The sequence below is a fragment of the Fulmarus glacialis genome, unplaced genomic scaffold (assembly GCF_000690835.1).
Source record: "Fulmarus glacialis isolate BGI_N327 unplaced genomic scaffold, ASM69083v1 scaffold6208, whole genome shotgun sequence".
Taxonomy (NCBI): Eukaryota; Metazoa; Chordata; class Aves; order Procellariiformes; family Procellariidae; genus Fulmarus; species Fulmarus glacialis.
Window position 1 is genome coordinate 8,970 of NW_009230031.1, and position 558 is coordinate 9,527.

The 558-nt window shown below is 63.1% G+C and overlaps 1 protein-coding gene across 1 annotated transcript in view; it reads left to right on the forward strand.

The window, feature by feature from the left end:
• IL2RG (interleukin 2 receptor, gamma) overlaps nt 1-558 on the forward strand; it is a 4,027-nt gene that overhangs the window by 1,704 nt on the left and 1,765 nt on the right. The window contains exons 2-3 of the mRNA XM_009584057.1: nt 192-282; nt 522-558. Of these exons, the coding sequence (XP_009582352.1) occupies nt 192-282; nt 522-558 (128 nt within the window). The remainder of the gene's footprint in view (nt 1-191; nt 283-521) is intronic.

Genomic DNA, 558 nt, shown 5'->3' on the forward strand with positions numbered 1-558 from the left:
GGGGGCCCGGCATTGCAGGCAGGCTGCATTGCAGCTCCACCAGTAAGAGCTGGGCTTGTTTGGCTCACATGGAGGAAGGTTGACACGGATGTGCAGGGACCCCTGGCATGTGCTGTGTCTCCCCAGTACACCCCTGGGCCCTGGCGCAGCCACCCACCACCTCGGTGCCCAGCAGTGTCTGTCCCTTGCAGGGGTGGAGTGTGTCCTTTTCAACGAGGAGTACATGACCTGCACGTGGGGAAGCAGAGAGACGCTCACAGCCAACTACTCCCTCTACTACTGGTAAGTGCCCCTGCCCCATGGCCAGCCCCACAGCAGGGTGCCCAGCAGTGGGTCCCCACACGGGAGGCTCCTGCCAGCATTGCTGGTCCCAACATCAGCCTGCTCCTCTTCCCTGAGCCCAGAGTAGGGGAGGCTCTGTCTTCCAGACAAGCGGGATGGGATGTGCTGGGAGAGGGGTCCCAGGGAGGGCTGGGGTGTTACGGGGTCTCAGGGAGCCCCAGTAACCCACTGCGGCACAGGTATGAGAAGAGGTCCCCCGTGGTGGAATGCAAGCAG